Consider the following 23,842-nt stretch of genomic DNA (forward strand, 5'->3'; position numbering starts at 1 on the left):
CCGTAACCGTTTTGGGGTCACACAGGAGGTTATGGGGTGCCCCACAGCAGGTTATGGGGTGCCCCGTAACCGTTTTGGGGTCACACAGGAGGTTATGGGGTGCCCCACAGCAGGTTATGGGGTGCCCCACAGCTGTTTTGGGGTGCCCCATAACTGTTTTGGGGTCACACAGCAGGTTATGGGGTGCCCCACAGCAGGTTATGGGGTGCCCCACAGCAGGTTATGGGGTGCCCCATAACCGTTTTGGGGTCACACAGCAGGTTATGGGGTGCCCCACAGCAGGTTATGGGGTGCCCCATAACCGTTTTGGGGTCACACAGCAGGTTATGGGGTGCCCCACAGCAGGTTATGGGGTGCCCCATAACCGTTTTGGGGTCACACAGCAGGTTTTGGGGTGCCCCACAGCCGTTTGGGGTGTCAGCCGTTTTGGGGTCACACAGCAGGTTTGGGGTGCCCCATAAGCATTTTGGCCTGCCCCATAGCAGGTTTGGGGTGCCCCATAGCAGGTTTGGGGTGCCCCATAACTGTTTTGGCCTGCCCCATAACAGGTTTGGGGCGCCCCACAGCAGGTTTGGGGTGCCCCACAGCAGGTTTGGGGTGCCCCATAACTGTTTTGGCCTGCCCCACAGCAGGTTTGGGGTGCCCCACAGCAGGTTATGGGGTGCCCCATAAGCGTTTTGGGGTCACACAGCAGGTTTTGGGGTGCCCCACAGCAGGTTTGGGGTGCCCCACAGCAGGTTATGGGGTGCCCCATAAGCGTTTTGGGGTCACACAGCAGGTTTGGGGTGCCCCACAGCAGGTTTGGGGTCTCACACGGCCTCCTGCGCCCGCCGGAACTCGAAGACGCTGCCGCGCTCCAGGAACGTCTGTGGGGTCTCTGGGGTCTCTGGGGTCTCTGGGGTCGGGGCGTTTGGGGCGTTTGGGGCGTTTTGGGGGTCCTGGGGGGCCCAGAGGTCCTGGGGGTCCGGGGGGTCCCGGGGGGCGCCCCCAGCCCCGTCCTCGGGGGGGCCGAACCCGCCCCCGCCCGGGGTCAGCAGCCGGAACACGTCCTGTGGGGAGAGAGCGCGTGTGGGGTCAGCGTGTGGGGTCAGCGTGTGGGGTCAGGGTTTGGGGTCAGCGTGTGGGGTCAGGGTTTGGGGTTTGGGGTCAGGGTTTGGGGTCAGGGTGTGGGGTCAGGGTGTGGGGTCAGGGTTTGGGGTTTGGGGTCAGGGTGTGGGGTTTGGGGTTTGGGGTTTGGGGTCAGGGATTGGGGGTGTGGGGTTTTGGCTTTGGGGTTTGGGGTCAGGGTTTGGGGTCAGGGTGTGGGGTCAGGGTTTGGGGTTTGGGGTCAGGGTGTGGGGGTTTGGGGTTTGGGCTTTGGGGTCAGGGTGTGGGGGTTTGGGGTTTGGGCTTTGGGGTCAGGGTGTGGGGTCAGGGTGTGGGGTTTGGGGTTTGGGGTGTGGGGTTTGGGGTTTGGGCTTTGGGGTCAGGGTGTGGGGTCAGGGATCAGGGTTTGGGGTTTGGGGTTTGGGGTTTGGGGTCAGAGCGTGGGGTCAGGGATTGAGGGTTTGGGGTTTGGGGTCAGGGTTTGGGGTTTGGAGTTTGGGGGCGTTGGGGGTCAGGGTGTGGGGTATTTGGGGTTTGGGGGCGTTTGGGGTCTGGGGTCAGGGTGTGGGGTTTGCAGTTTGGGGGCGTTGGGGGTCAGGGTGTGGGGTATTTGGGGTTTGGGGGGTTTGGGGTCAGGGATCAGGGTTTGGGGTCGGGGTTTGGGGTATTTGGGGTATTTGGGGTATTTGGGGTCTGGGGGTGTTTGGGGGGTTTGGGGTTTGGGATCAGCAATTGGGATTTGTGGGTTCGGGGGATTTTTGGGGGATTCGGGGTTTGGGGTCGGGGGCTTTGGGGTTTGGAGTTCGGGGGATTTTTGGGGGATTTGGGGTCAGGGTTTGGGGTCAGGGTGTGGGGTTTGGGGTTTGGGGTCAGGATTTGGGGTCAGCGATTGCGATTTGGGGTATTTGGGGCTTGGGGGATTTGGGGGGTCTGGGGGATTTGGGGGGTTTGGGGTCTGGGGGATTTGGGGGGTTTGGGGTTTGGGGTTTGGGGTCAGGGACTGGGGTTTGGGGGGTTTGGGGGGTTTGGGGTTTGGGGGGTCTGGGGGATTTGGGGGATTTTTGGGGGATTTGGGGTCAGAGTTTGGAGATTTGGGGTTTGGGTTTTGGGGTCTGGGTTTGGGGAGTTTGGGGGCGTTTGGGGATGGGGGGTTTGGGGTCAGCGATTGGGATTTGGGGTTTGGGGGATTTTGGGGGGATTTTGGGGTGATTTGGGGCAGTTTTGGCTCACCCCCGGCTCCACGCACACCGAGCTCTTGCCGCCCAGGGTGATGGGGTTTGGGCGGATTTTGGGGTGGTTTTTTGGGTGATTTTGGCACAGTTTTGGGGATATTTTTGGGGTGATTTTGGGCAGTTTTGGCTCACCCCCGGCTCCACGCACACCGAGCTCTTGCCGCCCAGGTTGATGGGGTTTGGGTGATTTTGGGGCACTTTTGGAGCAGTTTTTGAGGTGATTTTGGGGCAGTTTTTGGGGCAGTTTTTTGGCAGGTTTTAGGGATGACTTTGGGGTGATTTTGGGCAGTTTTGGCTCACCCCCGGCTCCACGCAGACCGAGCTCTTGCCGCCCAGGTTGATGGGGTTTGAGGGGATTTTGGGGCAGTTTTTGGGGTGATTTTGGGGCAGTTTTTGGGGTGATTTTGGGGCAGTTTTGGGGCAGTTTTTGGGGTGATTTTGGGGCAGTTTTTTGGCAGGTTTTAGGGATGATTTTGGGGTGATTTTGGGCAGTTTTGGCTCACCCCTGGCTGCACGCAGACCGAGCTCTTGCCACCCAGGGTGATGGGGTTTGGGTGATTTGGGGGCAATTTTTGGGGCAGGTTTTGGGGTGATTTTGGGGCAGTTTTTGGGCCAGCTTTTTGGCAGGTTTTAGGGATGATTTTGGGGTGATTTTTGGGGTGATTTTTGGCAGTTTTGGCTCACCCCCGGCTCCACGCAGACCGAGCTCTTGCCGCCCAGGTCGATGGGGTTTGAGGGGATTTTGGGGCAGTTTTTGAGGCAGTTTTTGGGGTGAATTTTGGGGCAGTTTTTGGGGTGATTTTGGGGCAGTTTTTGGGGCAGTTTTTGGGGTGATTTTGGGGCAGTTTTTTGGCAGGTTTTAGGGATGATTTTGGGGTGATTTTGGGCAGTTTTGGCTCACCCCCGGCTCCACGCAGACCGAGCTCTTGCCGCCCAGGTTGATGGGGTTTGGGTGATTTTGGGGCAGTTTTGGAGCAGTTTTTGGGGTGAATTTTGGGGCAGTTTTGGGGCACTTTTGGAGCAGTTTTTGGGGTGATTTTGGGGCAGTTTTTTGGCAGGTTTTAGGGATGATTTTGGGGTGATTTTGGGCAGTTTTGGCTCACCCCCGGCTGCACGCAGACCGAGCTCTTGCCGCCCAGGTTGATGGGGTTTGAGGGGATTTTGGGGCAGTTTTTGGGGTGATTTTGGGGCAGTTTTTGGGGCAGTTTTGGGGCACTTTTGGAGCAGTTTTTGGGGCAGTTTTTGGGGTGATTTTGGGGCAGTTTTTTGGCAGGTTTTAGGGATGATTTTGGGGTGATTTTTGGGGTGATTTTGGGCAGTTTTGGCTCACCCCCGGCTCCACGCAGACTGAGCTCTTGCCGCCCAGGTTGATGGGGTTTGGGTGATTTTGGGGCAGTTTTGGAGCAGTTTTTGGGGTGAATTTTGGGGCAGTTTTGGGGCAGTTTTGGAGCAGTTTTTGGGGTGATTTTGGGGCAGTTTTTTGGCAGGTTTTAGGGATGATTTTGGGGTGATTTTTGGGCAGTTTTGGCTCACCCCCGGCTGCACGCAGACCGAGCTCTTGCCGCCCAGGTTGATGGGGTTTGGGTGATTTTGGGGCAGTTTTTGGGGTGATTTTGGGGCAGTTTTGGGGCAGTTTTTGGGGTGATTTTGGGGCAGTTTTTGGGGCAGTTTTTGGGGTGATTTTGGGGCAGTTTTTTGGCAGGTTTTAGGGATGATTTTGGGGTGATTTTGGGCAGTTTTGGCTCACCCCCGGCTGCACGCAGACCGAGCTCTTGCCGCCCAGGTTGATCACTCTCCCGTCCCTCCGCAGCAGCAGGTTCAGCCCCGGCGCCCCCGGGAGCCCCCCTGGGAGAAATGGGGGGGCTCAGGGGGCGTTTGGGGGTCCCGGGGGGGCCTGGGGGGACCCCCGAGGGTCGGGGGGGTTATGGGGGGTCAGGGGGACCTGAGGGGGGGAATCTGGGGGGGTTCTGGGGTTCTTGGGGGGTGTGTGAGTAATTGAGGGGGTCCCGGGGGATTTTGGGGGGGTTATGGAGGATTTGGGGAGGGTCCCAGGGATTTTGGGGGGGTTTGGGGGTGGTCCCGGGGGTCCCTGACCTGGCACGCCGTAGGGCCTGGGTTATGGGGGATTTTGGGTGGGGTTTAGAGGATTTTGGGGGGGATTTTGGGGGGGATTTTGGGGGGGATTTTGGGGAGGATTTTGGGGGGGATTTTGGGGGGGATTTTGGGTGGGATTTTGGGGGGATTTTGGGGAGGATTTTGGGGAGGATTTTGGGGGGGATTTTAGGGGGGATTTTGGGGTCCCTCACCCGCCATTCCACAGGGTCTGGGTTACGGGGGATTTGGGGGTGCTCTAGGGGATTTTGGGGCAATTTCGCAGGGGGTTTGGGGTATTTTTTGGGGTCTCTCACCCGCCATCCCGTAGGGCCTGGGTTATGGGAATTTGGGGGATTTGGAGGGGGTTTAAGGGGGATTTAGGCGGGAGGGAATTTGGGGAGGATTTTGGGGATGTTTTAGGGGATTTTGGGGCCTCTCACCTGCCATCCCATAGGGCCTGGTGGCTCAGGGGATTTGGGGGTATTTTAGGATGTGTTTTGGGGGATTTTGGAGGGGATTTTTGGGGGAATCTGGGTATTTTTTGGGGTCTCTCACCTGCCATGCCGTAGGGCCTGGTGGCTCGGGGGATTTGGGGGTGTTTTAGGGTATTTTGGGGGGTATTTTTTGGGGTGCCTCACCTGCCATGCCATAGGACCTGGATCATGGGGGATTATGGGGATTTTGGGGGGATTTTGGGGTGAATTTGGGTATTTTTTTTGGGGTCCCTCACCTGCCATCCCGTAGGGCCTGGTGGCTCAGGGGATTTGGGGGTATTTTAGGATGTGTTTTGGGGGATTTTGGAGGGGATTTTTGGGGGAATCTGGGTATTTTTTGGGGTCCCTCACCTGCCATCCCGTAGGGCCTGGTGGCCCGGCGCTCGCTCAGCACTGAGAGCTGGGTGGGCGCCCGGAACTGCAGCTCCCGGACCACCCCATCCCCTCCCCGGTGCCGGCCCGCGCCCCCCGAGCCCGCCCGGAGCTCGAAGCGCCGCAGCACCACCGGGTACCTGCAGAGGGATGGAAAAAACGGGGTAAAACCCCCCAAAAACCACCCCAAAACCACCCCAAAATCCCCCCGAGCCCGCCCGGAGCTCGAAGCGCCGCAGCACCACCGGTACCTGCAAAGGGATGGAAAAAATGGGGTAAAACCCCCCAAAAATCACCCCAAAATCCCCCCAAGAACCCTGAACCTGCCACAGCACCACCAGGTACCTGCAGAGGGATGGAAAAAACGGGGTCAAAAGCCCCCCAAAAATCACCCCAAAATCCCCCAGAGACCCCCACAGCACCACCAGGTACCTGCAAGGGGAAAAACGGGGTAAAATCCCCCCAAAAATCAGCCCAAAACCCCTCCGAGACCCCCACAGCACCGCTGCGTACCTGGGGCGGGGGAAAACGGGGTCAGGGACCCCCAAAATCATCCTGAGACCCCCCCAAAATCCCCCCCATAGCACCACCGGGTACCTCGGGAGGGGGAGAAAAAAAGGGGTTCAGGACCCCAAAATACCCCTGAAATCCCCAAAGCCCCCCCAAAGCCCCCCCAGAGCCCCCAGACCCGCCTGCTCTCGAGGATCTCGGGGTCGGTGATGCGGGTGTTGGTCATGGGATCCCCGGGACCCCCTGAGCCCCCCAAGCCCCACAGACCCTTCAGGACCCCCCAAAGCCCCACGGAGCCCCCAGACCCGCCTGCTCTCGAGGATCTCGGGGTCGGTGATGCGGGTGTTGGTCATGTGCGTGTGGGACCCCTGGGACCCCCTGAGCCCCCCAAGCCCCACAGACCCTTCAGGACCCCCCAAAGCCCCCCCAGACCCGCCTGCTCTCGAGGATCTCGGGGTCGGTGATGCGGGTGTTGGTCATGTGCGTGTGGACCCCGCTGCGCCCCCCCCAGCCGGGCCCGGCCCCCGCGCCCCCGGCCACGGTCTCGTAGTAGCCGCCCCGAGGGGGAGCCGAAGGTGACGTTGTTCATGCAGCCCTGGGGACAATGAAAATGTCACCCTAAACACCCCAAAAATGTCACCCACATACCCCCAAATCCCCCCCAAGGGGAGCCGAAGGTGACGTTGTTCATGCAGCCCTGGGGACAATGAAAATGTCATCCTAAATAACCCAAAACTGACCCCAAAACCGACCCCAAAACCCCAAACCCCGCGGGGAGCCGAGGGTGACGTTGTTCATGCAGCCCTGGGGACAATGAAAATGTCATCCTAAATAACCCAAAACTGACCCCAAAACCGACCCCAAAACCCCAAACCCCGCGGGGAGCCGAAGGTGACGTTGTTCATGCAGCCCTGGGGACAACGGGGACAATGAAAATGTCACCCTAAATACCCCAAAAATGTCACCCCAAATACCCCCCATGGGGAGCCGAAGGTGACGTTGTTCATGCAGCCCTGGGGACAATGGGGACAATGTCACCCCAAAACCGACCCCAAATACCCCAAAACCGACCCCAAATCCCCAAACCCCGCGGGGAGCCGAAGGTGACGTTGTTCATGCAGCCCTGGGGACAATGAAAATGTCACCCCAAAAATGTCACCCTAAACACCCCAAAACACAAACCCTGTTGTTCATGCAGCCCTGGGGACAATGGGGACACCAAACTGTCACCCCAAACACCCCAAAAATGCCGTCCTAAACACCCCAAAAATGTCACCCTAAACACCCCAAAACTGCCACCCCAAATACCCCAAAAATGTCACCTTAAACACCCCAAAACTGCCACCCCAAACACCCCAAAACTGCCACCCTAAACACCCCAAAACTGCCACCCCAAACACCCCAAAAATGTCACCTTAAACACCCCAAAACTGCCCCCAAATACCCAAAATAGCCCAGAGCCCGATGCTCGTGCAGCCCTGGGGACAATGGGGACAATGACAATGTCCCCCTAAACACCCCAAAAATGTCACCCAAATACCCCAAAACACAAACCCTGTTGTTCATGCAGCCCCGGGGACAATGGGGACAATGTCACCCCAAAACTGACCCCAAATCTGACCCCAAATTGCCCAAAATTGACCCCAAATCCCCAAACCCCACGGGGAGCCGAAGGTGACGTTGTTCATGCAGCCCTGGGGACAATGAAAATGTCACCCCAAAACTGACCCTAAACACCCCAAAAATGTCACCCTAAACACCCCAAAACACAAACCCTGTTGTTCATGCAGCCCTGGGGACAATGGGGACACCAAACTGTCACTGACCCCAAACACCCCAAAAATGCCGTCCTAAACACCCCAAAAATGTCACCCTAAACACCCCAAAAATGTCACCTTAAACACCCCAAAACTGCCACCCTAAACACCCCAAAACTGCCACCCTAAACACCCCAAAACTGCCACCCCAAACACCCCAAAAATGTCACCTTAAACACCCCAAAACTGCCCCCAAATACCCAAAATAGCCCAAACCCCGTTGCTCGTGCAGCCCTGGGGACAATGGGGACAATGGGGACAACGACAATGTCACCCTAAACACCCCCAAATTGACCCCAAACAGCCCAAAACTGACCCTCACCTGTCCCTGTCCCTCATTTGTCATCTCACCTGTCCCCCTTCACCTGTCCCCTGTTCTTGTCCCCTCACCTGTCCCTGTCCCTGTCTCCTCACCTGTGTCCCTCACCTGTCCCCTCACCTGTCCCCTCACCTGTCCGTGTCCCCTCCCCGGTCCCTCACCTGTCCCTGCTCACCTGTCCCTTCCCCTCACCTTTCACTGTCCCCTCATCCTGTCTGTATCGCTCACCTGTCCCCTCCCCTGCCCCCTCACCTGTCCCTGTCAGCTCACCTGTCCCCCCTCACCTGTCTCCTCACCTGTCGCTGTCCCTCACCTGTGTCGCTCACCTGTCCTCTCCCCTGTCCCCTCATCTGTCTCTGTCCCTCACCTGTCCCCATCCCCTCACCTGCTCGTGTCCCCTGTCCCCCCCTCACCTGTCCATGTCCCTCCCCTGTCCCCTCACCTCTCCCTGCTCACCTGTCCCCTCACCTGTCCCTGTCCCCTCACCTGTCCCCTCACCGTCCCTGTCCCTTCACCTGTGTCCCCTCCCCTGTCCCTCCCCTGTCCCCTCACCTGTCCCTGTCCCTCACCTGTCCCCTCACCTGTCCCTATCCCCTCACCTGTCCCCTCACCGTCCCTGTCCCTTCACCTGTGTCCCCTCCCCTGTCCCCTCACCTGTCCCTGTCCCCTCCCCTGTCCCCTCACCTGTCCCCTCACCTGTCCCTGTCCCCTCCCCTGTCCCCTCCCCTGTCCCCTCACCTGTCCCCGTGCTCACCTGGGAGGCGGCGCAGACGCCGAACGCGCGCAGCACCACGTCCACCACGCGCTGTGACGTCAGCACGTTCCCGCCCACCACGGCGGCGTCGGGGGCGGGGTCAAGGATGGAGCCCGGGGGGATCCGCACCTGCACCGGGGCCAGGCAGCCCTGGGGGGGAAAAACACCTGGGTACACCTGGGTACACCTGAGATACACCTGGATACACCTGGGATACACCTGGGTACACCTGAGATACACCTGGGTACAGCTGGGTACACCTGAGATACAGCTGGGTTCACCTGAGATACACCTGGATACACCTGGATACACCTGGGTACACCTGAGATACACCTGGGTACACCTGAGATACACCTGGGTACAGCTGGGTACACCTGAGATACACCTGGATACACCTGGGATACACCTGGGTACACCTGAGATACACCTGGGTACAGCTGGGTACACCTGAGATACAGCTGGGTTCACCTGAGATACACCTGGATACACCTGGATACACCTGGGTACACCTGAGATACACCTGGGTACACCTGAGATACACCTGGGTACAGCTGGGTACACCTGAGATACACCTGGATACACCTGGGATACACCTGGGTACACCTGAGATACAGCTGGGTACACACTTGGGTACGCCTGGGATACAACCGGCATACACCTGGGTACAGCTGGGCACACCTGAGATACAGCTGAGATACACCTGGGATACACCTGGGATACACCTGGGATACACCTGGATACACCTGGGATACACCTGGGATACACCTGGGATACACCTGGATACACCTGGGCGCACACCTGGGTACACCTGGGATACACCTGGGTACACCTGGGTCCAGCTGAGTACACCTGAGATACACCTGGGTACAGCTGGGTACACCTGGGCACACCTGGGCACCCCAGGATCCGCACCTGCACCGGGGCCAGGCAGCCCTGGGGGGGTAAAACGCACCTGAGATACAGCTGGGTACATGTGAGATACACCTGAGACACACCTGAGTACACCTGGGATACAACCGGGATACACCTGGATACAGCTGGGTACACCTGGGCACACCTGAGATACACCTGGGCACACCTGGGATACAGCTGGGCACAGCTGGGATACACCTGGGTACACTTGAGATACACCTGAGTTACACCTGGGTACACCTGGGATACAACCGGGATACACCTGGGTACAGCTGGGTACCCCCAGGATCCGCACCTGCACCAGGGCCAGTCAGCCCTGGGGGTGGAAATATACCTGGGTACACCTGGGATACACCTGGGCATACCTGGGTACACCTGGGATACAGCTGGGCACACCTGGGCACACCTGGGTACACCTGGGATACACCTGGGCATACCTGGGTACACCTGGGCATACCTGGGCACACCTGGGAACACCTGGGATACACCTGGGCATACCTGGGCACACCTGGGTACACCTGTGATACATCTGGGCATACCTGGGTACACCTGGGCACACCTGGGATACACCTGGGTACACCTGGGTATACCTGGGTACACCTGGACACACCTGGGATACACCTGGGTACACCTGAGATACACCTGGGCACACCTGGGTACACTGGGATACACCTGGGTACACCTGGACACACCTGGGATACACCTGACCGCCCATGGGATCAGGTTTGGGGTGTGTTTGGGGTTTCGGGGTGCCCAGGCTGTTTTTGGGGTGTATTTGGGGTACTTTTGGGGTCTCACCTGGTTCTGAGGTATATCATGTCCCACCAGGCACCGCAGGCAGTAGATCAGCGCCGACAGGGTGTGGTTGGGGTTTTTGGGGTGTGGTTGGGGTTTTGGGGTGTGGTTGGGGTTTTTGGGGTGTGGTTGGGGTTTCTGGGGTGTGGTTGGGGTTTCGGGGTGCCCAGGCTGTTTTTGGGGTGTATTTGGGGTATTTTGGGGTCTCACCTGGTTCAGGGGGATGTTGCGCCCCACCAGGCACCGCAGGCAGTAGATCAGCGCCGACAGGGGGGTTTGGGGTTTTTGGGGTGTGTTTGGGGTTTTGGGGTGCCCAGGCTGTTTTTGGGGTGTATTTGGGGTATTTTTGGGGTCTCACCTGGTTCTGAGGTATATCATGTCCCACCAGGCACCGCAGGCAGTAGATCAGCGCCGACAGGGGGGTTTGGGGTTTTTGGGGTGTGGTTGGGGTTTTGGGGTGTGTTAGGGGTTTTTGGGGTGCCCAGGCTGTTTTTGGGGTGTATTTGGGGTACTTTTGGGGTCTCACCTGGTTCTGAGGTATATCATGTCCCACCAGGCACCGCAGGCAGTAGATCAGCGCCGACAGGGTGTGGTTGGGGTTTTGGGGTGTGGTTGGGGTTTTTGGGGTGTGGTTGGGGTTTCGGGGTGTGGTTGGGGTTTCGGGGTGCCCAGGCTGTTTTTGGGGTGTATTTGGGGTACTTTGGGGTCTCACCTGGTTCAGGGGGATGTCGCGCCCCACCAGGCACCGCAGGCAGTAGATCAGCGCCGACAGGGGGGGTTGGGGTTTTTGGGGTGTGTTTGGGGTTTTGGGGTGTGGTTGGGGGTTTTGGGGTGTGGTTGGGGTTTTTGGGGTGCCCAGGCTGTTTTTGGGGTGTATTTGGGGTATTTTTGGGGTCTCACCTGGTTCTGAGGTATATCATGTCCCACCAGGCACCGCAGGCAGTAGATCAGCGCCGACAGGGTGTGGTTGGGGTTTTGGGGTGTGTTTGGGGTTTTTGGGGTGTGTTTGGGGTTTCGGGGTGCCCAGGCTGTTTTTGGGGTACTTTGGGGTCTCACCTGGTTCAGGGGGATGTCGTGCCCCACCAGGCACCGCAGGCAGTAGATCAGCGCCGACAGGGTGATGGCGCGGGGGGCGTTGCTGTTCCCCACAACTTGGGGTCCCGTCCCCCCGAAATCGAACACGGCGCTGCCCTGGAGGGGGGGAACGGGGGGCGTTGGACCCCAAAACCCAACCGGAGACCGGGGGGGGACCCCAAAAACCCACACAGAGATCAGGGGGACCCCAAAACCCGGGAGGGGACCCCAAAAACCCACCCAGAAACCGGCGTGACACTGAAAACCCAACCAGAGACCGGGGGAACCCCAAAAAAAAAAGATCCAGAATTGTGGGGGACCTCAAAAACCACCCAAAACTCGGCGTGACCCCAAAAACCCACCCAGAGCCCGGAGGGACCCCAAAACCCGGGGGGGACCCCAAAATCCAACCAGAGACCGGGGGTCCCCCCAAAAAAAACATCCAGAGCTTGGAGGGTGACCCCAAAACTCACCCAGAGACCAGGGGGAACCCAAAACCCGGGGGGGACCCCAAAATCTGGGCGTGACCCCAAATTTGGGGTTCCCCCATTTCCCCCCTGGCCTCATTGGGGTCCTGCTGGATTTGGGTCCCCAAACCTCAGGGATGTCCCCACAAACCCCAGAGCTGTCCCCGAGCTGTCCCCGAGCTGTCCCCATGGTGTCCCCAGGCTGTCCCCGTGGTGTCCCTGCAGTGTCCCCATGGCGTCCCCATGTCCCCAAGGTGTCCCCCAGGCTGTCCCCATGGTGTCCCCAGGCTGTCCCCTGTGGCGTCCCTGTGTCTCCCAGCTGTCCCCAGGCTGTCCCCGTGCCCAGGTCCCCGTTTCCCCAAGGTGTCCCCGTGTCCCCAGGGCTGTGCCCAGGCTGTCCCCAGTCTATAGCCACGTCCCCGTGGTGTCCCCGTGGTGTCCCCAAGGTGTCCCTGTTGTGTCCCCAGACCTCCTTGGGCCCCAGTGTCACCCTGAGCCGCACGGGGTGCCATCGTCCATCGTGTCCTCGGACACCAGAGACATCCCCAGAGTGTCCCCAAGGTGTCCCCAGAGTGTCCCCAAGGTGTCCCCATCTCCTACAGCTGTCTCCAAGCTGTCCCCAGGGTGTCCCCGTGTTCCCAAGCTGTCCCCATGTCCATGTCCCCATGTCCCCAAGGTGTCCCCAAGGTGTCCCCAGACCTCCTTGGGCTCCAGTGTCACCCTGAGCCGCACAGGGGTGCCATCGTCCATCGTGTCCTCGGACACCAGCGATGTCCCCAGCCTGTCCCCAGGGTGTCCCCATGTCCCCAAACTGTCCCCATGTCCCCAAGGTGTCCCCAGCCTGTCCCCATGTCCCCAAACTGTCCCCAAGGTGTCCCCAAGGTGTCCCCAAACTGTCCCCAAGGTGTCCCCAAGGTGTCCCCATCTCCTACGGCTGTCCCCAAGGTGTCCCCAGGGTGTCCCCGTGTTCCCAAGCTGTCCCCATGTCCACGTCCCCATATCTGCAGGGCTGTCCCCATGTCCCCAGCCTGTCCCCAGGGTGTCCCCAGGGTGTCCCCAAACTGTCCCCGAGGTGTCCCCAGACCTCTTTGGGCTCCAGTGTCACCCTGAGCCGCACGGGGTGCCATCATCCATCGTGTCCTCGGACACCAGCGATGTCCTTAAGGTGTCCCCAAGGTGTCCCCAGGGTGTCCCCGTGTTCCCAAGCTGTCCCCATGTCCATGTCCCCATATCTGCAGGGCTGTCCCCATGTCCCCAAACTGTCCCCAAGGTGTCCCCAGGGTGTCCCCATGTCCCCAAACTGTCCCCAAACTGTCCCCAGGGTGTCCCCGTGTTCCCAAGCTGTCCCCATGTCCATGTCCCCATATCTGCAGGGTGTCCCCATGTCCCCAAACTGTCCCCAAACTGTCCCCAAGGTGTCCCCAGGGTGTCCCCATGTCCCCAAACTGTCCCCAAGGTGTCCCCAGGGTGTCCCCGTGTTCCCAAGCTGTCCCCATGTCCACGTCCCCATATCTGCAGGGCTGTCCCCATGTCCCCAAGGTGTCCCCAAGGTGTCCCCAAGGTGCCCTCAGACCTCTCGTGGCTCCAGCGTCACCCTGAGCCGCACGGGGGTGCCATCGTCCATCGTGTCCTCAGACACCAGCAATGTCCCCAAGGTGTCCCCATGTCCCCAAACTGTCCCCAGACTGTCCCCAAGGTGTCCCCAAGGTGTCCCCAGACCTCCTTGGGCTCCAGCGTCACCCTGAGCCGCACGGGGGTGCCATCGTCCATCGTGTCCTCGGCCCACAGCGACGTCCCCCAGCGCGCGGCCACCGCCCGCAGCGTGTCCCTGACGGCCACCTCCGCGTTGGCCTGGGGTCACACGGGGGTCAGGGGTCACACAGGGGTCACACAGGGGTCACACAGGGGTCACACAGTGTCCCCAAAGAGCCACCGCCCGCAGCGTGTCCCTGATGGCCACCTCCGCGTTGGCCTGGGGTCACACGGGGGTCAGGGGTCACACGGAGGTCACATGGAGGTCACACAGGGGTCACACAGGGGTCACATGGAGGTCACATGGAGGTCACACAGGGGTCACACAGGGGTCACATGGAGGTCACACCGGGATTTTGGGGTTCCTGGAGCAGTTTTGGGGTCTCTCAGCTGTATTTGAGGTTTTTGGTGGTTTTGTATTGGGTTTTTGGGCTCCGTTCGATGCGTTTGGGGATTTTGGGGTGCATTTGGGGTTTTTAGGGTGAAATTGGGGTGCATTTGGGGTTTCTGGGGATCTTTGGGGTGCATTTGGGGTTTTTAGGGTGAATTTGGGGTGCATTTGGGGTTTCTGGGGATCTTTGGGGTGCATTTGGGGTTTTAGGGTGAATTTGGGGTGCATTTGGGGTTTCTGGGGATCTTTGGGATGCATTTGGGGTTTTTAGGGTGAATTTGGGGTGCATTTGGGGTTTTAGGGTGAATTTGGGGTGTATTTGGGGTTTTTAGGGTGAATTTGGGGTGCATTTGGGGTTTCTGTGGCTTTTTGGGGTGCATTTGGGGTTTTTAGGGTGAATTTGGGGTGCATTTGGGGTTTCTGGGGATCTTTGGGGTGTATTTGGGGTTTTTAGGGTGAACTTGGGGTGAATTTGGGGTTTCTGGGGATCTTTGGGGTGCATTTGGGGTTTTTAGGGTGAATTTGGGGTGCATTTGGGGTTTTAGGGTGAATTTGGGGTGTATTTGGGGTTTTTAGGGTGAATTTGGGGTGCATTTGGGGTTTCTGGGGATCTTTGGGCTCTCTCGGGTGTATTTGGGGCTTTTTGATGTTTTTAGGGGTTTGGGGTTTTGGAGGCTTTGGGAGTATCTGGGGGAAATTTGGGGTATTTGGGTTTTTTAGGGGTTTTGATGTTTTGGGGGTTTCGGGGTATTTGAGGTTTTTGATGATTTGGGGGTTTTGGGGTTTTTCGATGCTTTTGATGTTTTTGAGGTGATTTTGGGGCGTTTTTGGGGTCTCACCTGCACGTGTCCCATTCACACCTGCACCACCTGCAGCCCGTGCTGCCCGATGAGCTCCGGGCACAGGGATTGGGGGTTTTTGGGGCGGATTTGGGGATTTTGGGATTTTTGTGGGGTTTGATATTTTTGGGGTGATTTTAGGGTATTTAGGGTGTTTTTGGGGTCTCACCTGCACGTGTCCCATGTAGGCCTGCACCACCTGCAGCCCGTGCTGCCCGATGAGTTCCAGGCACGGGCATTGGGGGTTTTTGGGGCAGATTTGGGGTTTTTGGGGTTTCTGGTTTATTTGGTGTATTTGGGGTATATTTAGGGTTTTTTGGGGTGTTTTTGGGGTCTCACCTGCACATATCCCATTCACACCTGCACCACCTGCAGCCCGTGCTGCCCGATGAGCTCCGGGCACAGGGATTGGGGATTTTGGGGCGGATTTGAGGATTTTGGGGCGGATTTGGGTTTTGGGGGTTTCTGGTTTATTTGGTGTATTTAGGGTATATTTAGGGTTTTTTGGAGATTTTTGGGGTCTCACCTGCACGTGTCCCATTCACACCTGCACCACCTGCAGCCCGTGCTGCCCGATGAGCTCCGGGCACAGGGATTGGGGGTTTTTTGGGGCGGATTTGGGGTTTTTGGGGTTTTCGATGTTTTGGGGTGATTTTAGGGTTTTTTGGGGCGTTTTTGGGGTCTCACCTGCACGTGTCCCATGTAGGCCTGCACCACCTGCAGCCCGTGCTGCCCGATGAGCTCCCGCACCAGCCCGATCCCTTTCTGGTTCGCTGCCACCTGTGCCCGCAGGTCGGCCAGGTTGTCCCGCAGGTTCCGCGTGCCCGAGCAGCCGGGGACGGAGCCGGGGGCCAGCAGCGCCTCGGTGACAGCTGGGGACAATGACAGTGACAGTGACAGTGACACCCCATGGGGACGGAGCCGGGGACCAGCAGCGCCTCGGTGACAGCTGGGGACAATGAGGGGACAATGACAATGACAGTGACAGCCCATGGGGACAGCCCCAGGGGCCAGCAGGGCCCCCAATGTCCCCAAAGTCCCCAGTCCCCTGGATGTCCCCAATGTCCCCAAAGTCCCCAGTCCCCTGGATGTCCCCAATGTCCCCAGGGATGTCCCCATGTCCCACCTTGTTCCTGGAGCTCGCCGTTGGTGACCAGTTTGAAGGACAGGAACACCTTTGTCCCCAGAGATGTCCCCAATCCCCCGGATGTCCCCATTGTCCCTGATGTCCCCCCAATGCCCCCCCAGTGTCCCACCTTGCTCCTGGAAGTCACCCCACGTCACCAGTTCAAAGGACCTTTGTGACCCAATGTCCCCAGTGTCCCCAATGTCCCCAATCCCCAGGGATGTCCTCTCAGTGCTCCCCGTGCCCCCAGAGATGTCCCCAGTGTCCCACCTTGCTCCTGGAACTCCCCGTTGGTGACCAGCTTGAAGGACCTTTGTCCCTCCAGTGTCCCCAGTGTCCCCAATCCCATGGATGTCCCCCCAGTGTCCTCACTGTCCCCACTGTCCCCAATCCCCAGGGATGTCCCCTCAGTGTCCCCCCCTGTCCCACCTTGCTCCTGGAACTCTCCGTTGGTGACCAGCTTGAAGGACCTTTGTCCCTCCAGTGTCCCCAGTGTCCCCAATCCCCAGTGATGCCCCCACTGTCCCCGATGTCCCCAGGGATGTCCCCATGTCCCACCTTGCTCCTGGAACTCGCCGTTGCTGACCAGAAGGACCTTTGCGCCTCCAACGTCCCCAGTGTCCCCAGTGTCCCCAATGTCCCCAGTGTCCCCACTGTCCCCAGTCCCCAGAGATGTCCCCAGTGTCCCCCCGTCCCACCTTGCTCCTGGAACTCGCCGTTGGTGACCAGCTTGAAGGACAGGAACACCTCTGTCCCCAGGGATGTCCCCAATCCCCAAAGATGTCCCCAATGTCCCCATGTCCCACCTTGCTCCTGGAACTCACCGTTGGTGACCAGAAGGACCTTTGCGCCTCCAACGTCCCCAGTGTCCCCAATGTCCCCAATGTCCCCAGTGTCCCCCATGTCCCCCATGTCCCCCATGTCCCCAATGTCCCCAGTGTCCCCAATGTCCCCCATGTCCCCAGTGTCCCCCATGTCCCCAATGTCCCCAATGTCCCCAACGTCCCCAGTGTCCCCAATGTCCCCAATGTCCCCAATGTCCCCAGTGTCCCCAGTGTCCCCAGTGTCCCCCATGTCCCCAGTGTCCCCAATGTCCCCCATGTCCCCCATGTCCCCAATGTCCCCAATGTCCCCAGTGTCCCCCATGTCCCCAATGTCCCCAGTGTCCCCAGTCCCCAGAGGTGTCCCCTCAGTGTCCCATGTCCCACCTTGCTCCTGGAACTCGCCGTTGGTCACCAGCTTGAAGGACACGAAGGCGGCGCCCTCCTGGGCCAGGCTCTGCGAGTGCGGCGGCATCGAGCCCGGGCTGGAGCCGCCCACGTCGGCGTGGTGCCCGCGGCTGGCCACGAAGAACACGGGGCGGGGCTCACCTGGCCAGAACACCTGCGACAGGTGACACTGGGGTTAGGCACACGGGACAGGTGACACTGGGGTTAGGGACATGGCACAGGTGACATTGGGGGGTCAGACAGGTGACACTGGGCTTAGGGACATGGCACCATGGCACAGGTGACATTGGGTCAGGCGTGGTGCCCGCGGCTGGCCACGAAGAACACGGGGCGGGGCTCACCTGGCCAGAACACCTGGGACAGGTGACATTGGGGTCAGGGACATGGCACAGGACACCTGGGACAGGTAACAGTAACATTGGGGTGGGACAGGTGACACTGGGTCAGGTGTGGTGACCACAGCTGGCCACGAAGAACACAGGGTGGAGAACACCTGGCCAGAATACCTGGGACAGGTGACACTGGGGTTAGACAGGTGACATTGACATTGGGGTCAGACAGGTGACACTGGGGTTAGGGACATGGCACAGGTGACACTGGGTCAGGCGTGGTGACCCTGCCTGGCCACGAAAAACACCGGGAGGGGAACACCTGGCCAGAACACCTGGGACAGGTGAGGGTCAGACAGGGGACACTGGGTTAGACACCTGGGACAGGTGACAGTGAGGGGTTACACAGGTGGGACAGGACACCTGGGACAGGTGACACTGGGGTCAGACAGGGGACACTGGGTTTGACACCTGGGACAGGTGACACGGGGCGGGGCTGGCGTGGTGAGAACATCTGAGGACAGGTGACACGGGAGAGCTGACAACCCTGGGCACACCCAGCCAGGACACCTGGGGGCGTCCCGGCTGTCCCAGGTGTGCCCCCAGATGTGTCCTCCACGTGTCCCAGGTGTGTCCCTGTCCCCTGGTGTGTCCCAGGTGTGTCCCACACAGGTGTATCTCAGGTGTGTCACCCCCAGGTGTCCCCAGGTGTGTCCCTCTCCCCTGGTGTGTCCCCAGGTGTCACTCACAGGTGTGTCCCAGGTGTGTCCCAGGTGTGTCCCAGGTGTGTCCCTGTCCCAGGTGTTTCACTCACAGGTGTGTCCCCCCCAGGTGTGTCCCTCACTCACTCACAGGTGTGATGACGGTCAGGTCGGGCAGGTGGCTGCCCCCCGCCATCGGGTGGTTGCTCAGGATCACAGCCCAGGTGTGTCCCAGGTGTGTCCCCCCCAGGTGTGTCCCCCCCAGGTGTCACTCACAGGTGTGATGACGGTCAGGTCGGGCAGGTGGCTGCCCCCGCCATCAGGTGGTTGCTCAGGATCACAGCCCAGGTGTGTCCCTGTCCCAGGTGTGTCACCCCCAGGTGTGTCCCAGGTGTGTCACCCCCAGGTGTGTCCCTGTCCCCAGGTGTCACTCACAGGTGTGATGACGGTCAGGTCGGGCAGGTGGCTGCCCCCGCCATCAGGTGGTTGCTCAGGATCACAGCCCAGGTGTGTCACCCCCAGGTGTGTCCCCCCCAGGTGTGTCCCAGGTGTGTCCCAGGTGTGTCACCCCCAGGTGTGTCACCCCCAGGTGTGTCCCTCACTCACTCACAGGTGTGATGACGGTCAGGTCGGGCAGGTGGCTGCCCCCCGCCATCGGGTGGTTGCTCAGGATCACGTCTCCCTCCCTCAGCTCCGGGCCCAGGTTACGGATCTGGGGGGGCACAGCGGGGCTGAACCCCAAAATCCACCCCGGGAACCCCAAAAATCTCCCACGACCCCAAATCCCCCAAAATCGCCCCCAAATCCTCCCAAATTCCCTCCTGGACCCCCCAAAATCCTCCATGACCTCAAATCCCCCCCAAATCCCCCCCAAATCCCCTCCGGGAACCCCAAATTCTCCCCGGACCCCAAATTCACCCAAATCCCCCCCTGAACACTGAAATCCCCACTAGCAACCCCAAATCGCCCCAAAATCCCCCCAGAAATTCCCAAATCCCCCCAAAATCCCCCCGGAACCCCCAAATCCCCTCCAGGCCCCCCCAAATCCCCTTCAGGATCCCCCCCAGATCCACTCCGGGAACCCCCAAATCTCTCCAAACTCCCCGTGACCCCAAATTCCCCCCAAATTCCCCCAAAATTCCCAAATCCCCTCCTGAACCCCCAAATCCCCCCAGATTCCCCCCAAATCCACTCCGGGAACCCCCAAATCCCCCCAGATTCCCCCCAAATCCCCTCCTGAACCCCCAAATCCCCCCAGATTCCCCCCAAATCCCCTCCTGAACCCCCAAATCCCCTCAGATTCCCCCCAGTTTCCCCCCCCGGGAACCCCCAAATCCCCTCCTGAACCCCCAGATCCCGCCTGGGAGCCGCCACACTCCCCCCAGCACCCCCAAATTCCCTCCAGGACCCCCAAAACCCTTCCAAGACCCCCGCCCAAATTACCCTCAAACCGCCCCCCCCCCCCCCCAATTCCTCACCTGGAATTCCACAGCTCCTGCACGGCCCTGGGACCCCCCAAATCCCCCCAGGGACCCCCCAGATCCCCTCACCTGGAACTGCACGGCTCCTGCACGGCCCTGGGACCCCCAAACACACCTGGGACCCCCCAAATCCCCTCAATTTTCCCCCAAATTCCCTCACCTGGATCTGCACGGCTCCTGCACGGCCCTGGGACCACCTGAGACCCCCCAAATCCCCTCTGGGAGCCCCAAAACTCACCCTGGGACCCCCCAAATCCCCCAAATCCCCTCACCTGGAACTGCACGGCTCCTGCATGGCTCTGGGACCCCCAAACACACCTGGGACCCCCCAAATCCCCCGAAATCTCCTCACCTGGAACTGCACGGCCTCCTGCATGGCGCCCAGGTGCACGGGGATGTGGGGGGCGTTGGACACGAGCCAGAGACCCCCAAACACCCCAAATCCCCCCCAGATCCCCCCAAATCCCCCCCAATCCCCTCACCTGGAACTGCACGGCTCCTGCACGGCTCTGAGACCCCCAAACCCCCCAGGGACCCCCCAAACCCCCCTGGGACCCCCCCAATCCCCTCACCTGGAACTGCACGGCTCCTGCATGGCTCTGAGACCCCCAAACACACCTGGGACCCCCCAAACTCCCCTGGGACCCCCCCAATCCCCTCACCTGGAACTGCACGGCTCCTGCACGGCTCTGGGACCCCCAAACCCCCCAGGGACCCCCCAAACCCCCCTGGGACCCCCCAAATCCCCCCAAATCCCCTCACCTGGAACTGCACGGCTCCTGCACGGCTCTGGGACCCCCAAACACACCAGGGACCCCCGAAATCCCCTCACCTGGAACTGCACGGCCTCCTGCATGGCGCCCAGGTGCACGGGGATGTGGGGGGCGTTGGACACGAGCCCCCCGTCGGGCCCGAACAGGGCGCACGAGAAGTCGAGGCGCTCCTTGATGTTGGTGGAGATGGCCGTGCGCTGCAGCGTGCGCCCCATCTGCTCTGCGGGGACACGGCACCCTCAGGGGGACCCCGAAACGGGGGGGACCCCCGGCAACCGGCCCCGAGACCCCCGCGACCGCCCCGAGAGCATCCCCGGGACCCCCGGCGCTGGGCCGGCCTCGAGGGACGAGGTTGAGTCGAGGGGTCCCCGTCTGTGGGGACCCCCAGGGACACCCCAGGAATGGGGACACCTCGGGGGGACCCACAGAGACCCCCTCAGGAACCCCCCCGGACCCCCCAGGATCCACCCAGACCCCCCAAAGCCCCCCAAAGCCTCCCCCAAAGCCCCACCTGCGGTGCTCATGGAGCCCCGGGAGACCCCAGGACACCCTTCAGGACCCCCCAAAGCCCCCCAGGACGTCCCCAAACCTCCCCCAGACCCCCCAAAGCCCCTCCTGCGATGCTCATGGAGCCCCAGGAGACCCCAGGACACCCTTCAGGACCCCCCAAAGCCCCCCGGGACCCCCCCAGGACGTCCCCAAACCTCCCCCAGAACCCCCAAATCCCCTCCTGCGATGCTCATGGAGCCCCGGGAGACCCCAGGACACCCTTCAGGACCCCCCAAAGCCCCCCAGGACGTCCCCAAACCTCCCCCAGAACCCCCAAAGCCCCACCTGCGATGTTCGTGGAGCCCCAGGACCCCCCCAGACCCTCTCAAACCCCCCCCAGGACCCCCCAGGACCCCCCCCAAATCCCACCTGCGATGCTCATGGAGCGGTGCCAGAACACTGAGAGCTCCATGGCCGGGCCCAGGGACCCCCGGGACCCCCCAAAGCCCCCCAGGACCCCCTCAGGAACCCCCCCAAATCCCACCTGCGATGCTCATGAAGCGGTGCGAGAACACGGAGAGCGCCACCGGCTCCATGGCCGGGCCCAGGGCCGGCGCCGTCCCCGCCGTCACCTCGATGCTGATGTCCCCAAGGGCGGTGACACGGGCCACGCAGCCCGGCTCCACCACGATCGTGCTGGGGGGCGGCGCGGGTCACCTTGGGGCTCCCCCAAATCCCCCCGGGGTCCCACAGGGCACGCGGGGGGCTCCCTGAATCCCGCCCAGGGTGCCGCCACGCCCGGGTGTCCCTGTGCCCCCCGGTCCCCCCTCTGTCCCCACCCGTCCCCCTTGTCCCCGTCCTTGTCCCTGCCCCGGCCCCCATCCCCGTCCCCTCCTGTCCCCATCCCTGTCCCCACCGTGCCCCTGTCCCTGTGTCACCTCTCCCACTGTCCCCCTGTCCCCTCTGTCCCTGTCCATGTGTCCCCCTGTCCCGGTGTCACCTATCCCCTGTCCCTGTCCCCATCCCTGTCCCCAGTGTCCCCCTGTCTCTGTCCCCGTCCCTTCTGTCCCCCTGTCCCCCTGTCCGTGTGTCCGTGTGTCCCGGTGTCACCTGTTGGTGTTGATGACAATGGCCGGCCCGGGCAGGGCGCGGTCCCTGTCCCTGTGTCCCTGTCCCCATCCCTGTCCCCCTGTCCCTGCTATCCCCATTGTCCCTCTGCCCCTGCTGTCCCCCTGTCCCTGTCCCCTTGTCCCTGTGTCCCCCTGTCCCTGTCCGTGTGTCCATATGCTGCCATTCCTGTCCCATCCCTGTCCATGTGTCCCGGTGTCACCTGTTGGTGTCGCTGACGATGGCCGGCCCGGGCAGGGCGCGGTCCCTGTGTCCCCCTGTCCCTGTCCCCACTGTCCCATCCCTGTCCCTGTCCCCAGTGTCACCTGTTGGTGTCGCTGACGATGGCCGGCCCGGGCAGGGCGTGGTCCCTGTGTCCCCCTGTCCCTGTCCCTGTGTGTCCCCATTGTCCCCGTCCCCATCCCTGTCCCTGTCTGTGTGTCCATGTGTCCCCCTGTCCTTGTCCCCATCTGTGTGTCCTTGTCCCCTGGTGTCACCTGTTGGTGTCGCTGACGATGGCCGGCCCGGGCAGGGCGCGGTCCCTGTGTCCCCCTGTCCCTGTCCCCACTGTCCCATCCCTGTCCCTGTGCCCATTGTCCCCCTGTCCCCAGTGTCACCTGTTGGTGTCGATGACGATGGCCGGCCCGGGCAGGGTGTGGTCCCTGTCCCCTTGTCCCTGTCCCTGTGTCCCTGTGTCCCTGTCCGTGTGTCCATGTGTCCCCCTCGTCTGTGTGTCTGTGTGTCCCCCTGTCTGTGTCCCTGTCCCCAGTGTCACCTGTTGGTGTCGATGACGATGGCCGGCCCGGGCAGGGCGTGGTCCCTGTCCCTGTGTGTCCCCATTGTCCCCGTGTCCCTGTCCCTGTCCCCACTGTCCCATCCCTGTCCCTGTCCCCAGTGTCACCTGTTGGTGTCGATGACGATGGCCGGCCCGGGCAGGGCGTGGTCCCTGTGTCCCCCTATCCCTGTCCCCACTGTCCCATCCCTGTCCCTGTGCCCATTGTCCCCCTGTCCCCAGTGTCACCTGTTGGTGTCGATGACGATGGCCGGCCCGGGCAGGGCGTGGTCCGAGCCCAGCTCCCCCAGCAGGAACACGGGGGTGTCCCGGTACCCCCCCTCGAAATAGCACCGGGTCACCTGGGGGGGCATGGGGACACACCTGGGGTCACCCGGGGTCACCTGGGGTCACCTCATACCCAGTGTCCCCCCTCGAAATAGCACCGGGTCACCTGGGGGGTCACCTGAGGGGTCACCTGGGGTCACCCCTGGGGTCACTGCTGGGGTCACTGCTGGGTCACCTTGGGGTCACCCCCAGACCCCAGGTAACCCCCAGACCCCCTGACCCCAGACACCCCCAGGCCCCCAATTTCCCCCCAGCACCCCCAGCCCCTCCGGTGCCCCCCATTCCCGGTGCCCCCCCAGCGCCCCCCGTGCCCCCCGTGCCCCCCCCATTCCCGGTGCCTCCCCGGTGCCCCCCCGTGCCCCCCCCAGTGCCCCCCGTGCCCCCCTTACCGTCTCCACCCTCGGGGGCTCCCCCCGGGGCGCCAGGGGGGGCTCGGGCACGGGCTCGGTGCTGCCGGTGCCCCTGACCCGCAGATCGTCCACGAGCACGGCCCGGCCCGGCATGGTGAAACCAAACTCCTGCTGGTACCTGGGAGGGGACAGGGACACACAGTGACAGGGACACAGTGACACACACACA

General features: G+C 61.2%; 1 protein-coding gene across 1 annotated transcript in view; it reads right to left on the minus strand.

The window, feature by feature from the left end:
• Positions 1 to 809: 809 nt before the first annotated feature.
• Positions 810 to 23,842, minus strand: part of OPLAH (5-oxoprolinase, ATP-hydrolysing) — a 50,262-nt gene continuing 27,229 nt past the window's right edge. The window contains 15 exon segments of the mRNA XM_059477076.1: positions 810 to 1,049; positions 4,066 to 4,163; positions 5,258 to 5,418; positions 6,225 to 6,346; positions 6,348 to 6,383; positions 8,679 to 8,828; positions 11,442 to 11,576; positions 13,646 to 13,777; positions 15,596 to 15,780; positions 17,243 to 17,417; positions 18,904 to 19,005; positions 20,607 to 20,767; positions 21,581 to 21,732; positions 23,165 to 23,277; positions 23,653 to 23,791. Coding sequence (XP_059333059.1) covers positions 810 to 1,049; positions 4,066 to 4,163; positions 5,258 to 5,418; positions 6,225 to 6,346; positions 6,348 to 6,383; positions 8,679 to 8,828; positions 11,442 to 11,576; positions 13,646 to 13,777; positions 15,596 to 15,780; positions 17,243 to 17,417; positions 18,904 to 19,005; positions 20,607 to 20,767; positions 21,581 to 21,732; positions 23,165 to 23,277; positions 23,653 to 23,791 — 2,101 coding nt within the window.

Source organism: Ammospiza nelsoni, chromosome 1, assembly GCF_027579445.1.
Source record: "Ammospiza nelsoni isolate bAmmNel1 chromosome 1, bAmmNel1.pri, whole genome shotgun sequence".
In the NCBI taxonomy this organism is placed as follows: domain Eukaryota; kingdom Metazoa; phylum Chordata; class Aves; order Passeriformes; family Passerellidae; genus Ammospiza; species Ammospiza nelsoni.